Genomic DNA, 2,930 nt, shown 5'->3' on the forward strand with positions numbered 1-2,930 from the left:
AAAAAAGGATGAGAACCACTGCTCTATACATCCTCTTCAGTGTCTTCCAACATGGAGAGGAATTTGCTATAACTGCCAGCTAGAGGATTAAGATTCTAATTTAGCAAAGCATCTGAAGATGCTTAATTCTAAACTTATGGGTAGTCCCCTTGATATCAATTTAAGTACACAATTAAGTGTTTTGTGGAACTGGGTCCTTACTCCTTGAGCCCAAGCCATAGGGGTTCATTTTGAGTTCAGTGTCAGATTCATTCCTTGGAATGACCAAAAATGACAGCCATTACACACATCAGAAAACTCTGCAGAGTGACTTCAGTCATCCTTGCAACCTTTCACTGGGGACAGCTGATTGGAAATAAAGGTAGGTACAAATCACTTCACAAAAGAACATGGTAAGTTTGTATATGGTAGGCAAATAATACTTTTATAGTTAAAATCAAAAGGTTGGCAAAAGAGGTCTAAAATGACTGCAGTAATTAAGGAATTTTAACTTAATAAAAAACCATTGCTAACCAAAGTTAGTAAGAGTTTTGAAGTTTCTTTGTTACAGCCCGATTTTGGTTTAGTGAGGGCTCTTCTTAGATCATTTATGAAGGACACTGGCTCTCCAGCTTTTCCAGAGCTTTAAACTCTGGAAGTTTCTTAAGGAGGTGGTGTTGGTGTCAGAGAACTAGAGATGTAGTTACAGTTATGTGCCTGCACCAGCCAGTTTGTTTAATAGTGTCACTGTGACTGAGTGCTTGCCAAGGCAAAGCTGCAATGTGAGCTCCTCTGGGAACTGGATATAAAAGGAAACAGTCCTTTCCCAGTTTCCACCTCCTGTGGACTTCCAGCCCTCTCTTCTGTTCACATGCCCTTTATTTCAGCCAGTGCGCTGGGCTGACAACTGCAGCAACAAGCTTCAAAACTAAAAATCCACAGTATAGCAAAACAAGAGACAAAAAGGAGGTGGGAGCAGAGGGAGGAGATAATCATTAGGAATCCTCTGTATAAATTATCTGTGCTTTAGTTTCAGCTCTTTCCTGGAAATACCACTCCTAGGCAACACTGTTACATTCTTACAAAGTCACAAAGTATTTCTCAAAAAATAATTTACATAATTTCTACTGTAAATAGCTTAGTTCAATATTTTGTGGGAATACTGTAACCCCTCCCTCTATGCACATATGTTGTATAAATAGTTTGCAAATAGTTTTAAAGTGTGCAGTTGACATGACATGTTATACATAAATATATTAAGTATAATTAGAAATTAGATACAAACAGGCCACATTAATCGCAATTCTCTGCATGCTGAGACACTTGCAAGAATTAGCTAGCAGACACAAGAGTAAAGACCTCTTGGTGTCTTTTGCATGTTAAGGTCCAGACTATCCTGCTAACTAGTCCATATGTAGACAAATGTTAATTCACAAAACACACTGTTCCTAAGTGAGGATTAAACATACATTAAATGAGACACCTACCGCTGTAGAGCCACAAATGGTGGCTACAAAGACTTTGATCACCATTCTGGCAACAATAAAAATGAATCCGTAGAACAAACAAGTTTGTTATCAACAAGTCACTGGAGCTGTGAAAGTAATCCTAACATGCAGGAGCTTCTAGGGTAGCCAGAATCCCAAATGAATCCCCCTTTTACATCTCTCTAATGAGTTCAGCCTTTCCCACCCACTGATACCATGGGTTTCCCTACTTCATTGGCTCTTAGGTATTTTGGGAGTCTAGAGGCCAGTAAAGGATTGGTTGGTAAAAGTATCCATAGCAGGGGGATTTGCACCTGCCTCTGGCCTCATCACTTTAGATTGACCGGGTGACAGTCCATAAAAGGCAAGGGAAAGTGGTGCACCAATCAGACAAGGCAAGAGAAGTGTTTTGGGAGAAAGGAAAGGGATCTCAGTGCTAGACCTTCTCACAAAGCAGCAGGACAATGTTTAAAATTGTGTCAGCACTTTCATATCAGCTCCTTGTATGTAGGGGGCCACACCCTCTCTCTCTGACCTAAATAAGAGCTTGACTTGAAAATCATGCATACGGTTTGAAAGCAACAGTAGTGGAGATTACCCTGAACTAAGCCGAAGCTCCAAATATCCTGAGCTTTGAGGAATTCAGATCACATGCCATGCTTCCTGGCTCTGGCTCTCCGCTGAGATATAAGTTATGCATTATTTTTTGGAGCGAGATTTGAATGATTTTATGCATGAGACCCTAAAACAGAATGTTACTGTGTTCTGCATGGCCAGTGAAAATCTCCCCCTACTCTTTGTTAGAGAGGAGCTATGCTTTTTCTTTGTAAAAATATTCCCTCCCTCTGAAGAGTGCAGGGTGCTAGGTTTCCACCTGATGCTGTCTGATGGAGTGGGACTGCTTATTTCTTAGCTTTTGGGAAACTTTCAGAAGGAAAGTTACTTTACCAATGTAAAATTTTATCTTATCACTAAACTGGAAGGGCCAGATTAGATTCTGGTATAAATGCGCTCGACACCATAGGTGAATTTGGCCTGAAGAACGTAGGTCTCAATTCCGGACATCATTTTTAATACCTGTGTAACTTTTTAAAGGAAGACCTCAGAATCTAATCCCATAACAAATGCAAACATAATGTTCATTACTGCTGACTTTAACAGGGAAATATTCGCAGTAGTAAGCAATCTGATTAGTAGTAAGTTGTTAGCCTAATTTATCCACTGTCCAGTTTTAAAGATGCTGTGGTCTGTTGTGTGAACAATAATTTAAATCCTTAACAGAAATCCCCCCCAAATTTGCGAAAAGCACTGAAATAGTTATTTTAAAGCACTCTAAATATTTCTCAGTTCATTCTTCTCCGAGATGGAAGCAAAAGACAGTCAAGAAATAAAAGAAGTCATAGTTTCATAGTTGGTAGGGTCGATAGGGACCTGAGCAGATCATCAAGTCTGACCCCCTGCCAT

General features: G+C 39.8%; 1 protein-coding gene across 1 annotated transcript in view; it reads right to left on the reverse strand.

The window, feature by feature from the left end:
• The window catches only part of LOC109302621 (SH3 domain-binding glutamic acid-rich-like protein), a 90,781-nt gene extending 89,096 nt beyond the window's left edge, over positions 1–1,685 (reverse strand). The window contains exon 1 of the mRNA XM_019524246.1: positions 1,467–1,685. Within this exon, the coding sequence (XP_019379791.1) occupies positions 1,467–1,511 (45 nt within the window). The 5' untranslated portion in view covers positions 1,512–1,685. The remainder of the gene's footprint in view (positions 1–1,466) is intronic.
• Between the last annotated feature and the right edge of the window lie 1,245 nt (positions 1,686–2,930).

Source organism: Gavialis gangeticus, unplaced genomic scaffold (assembly GCF_001723915.1).
Source record: "Gavialis gangeticus isolate Ggan-Ray unplaced genomic scaffold, GavGan_comp1, whole genome shotgun sequence".
In the NCBI taxonomy this organism is placed as follows: Eukaryota; Metazoa; Chordata; order Crocodylia; family Gavialidae; genus Gavialis; species Gavialis gangeticus.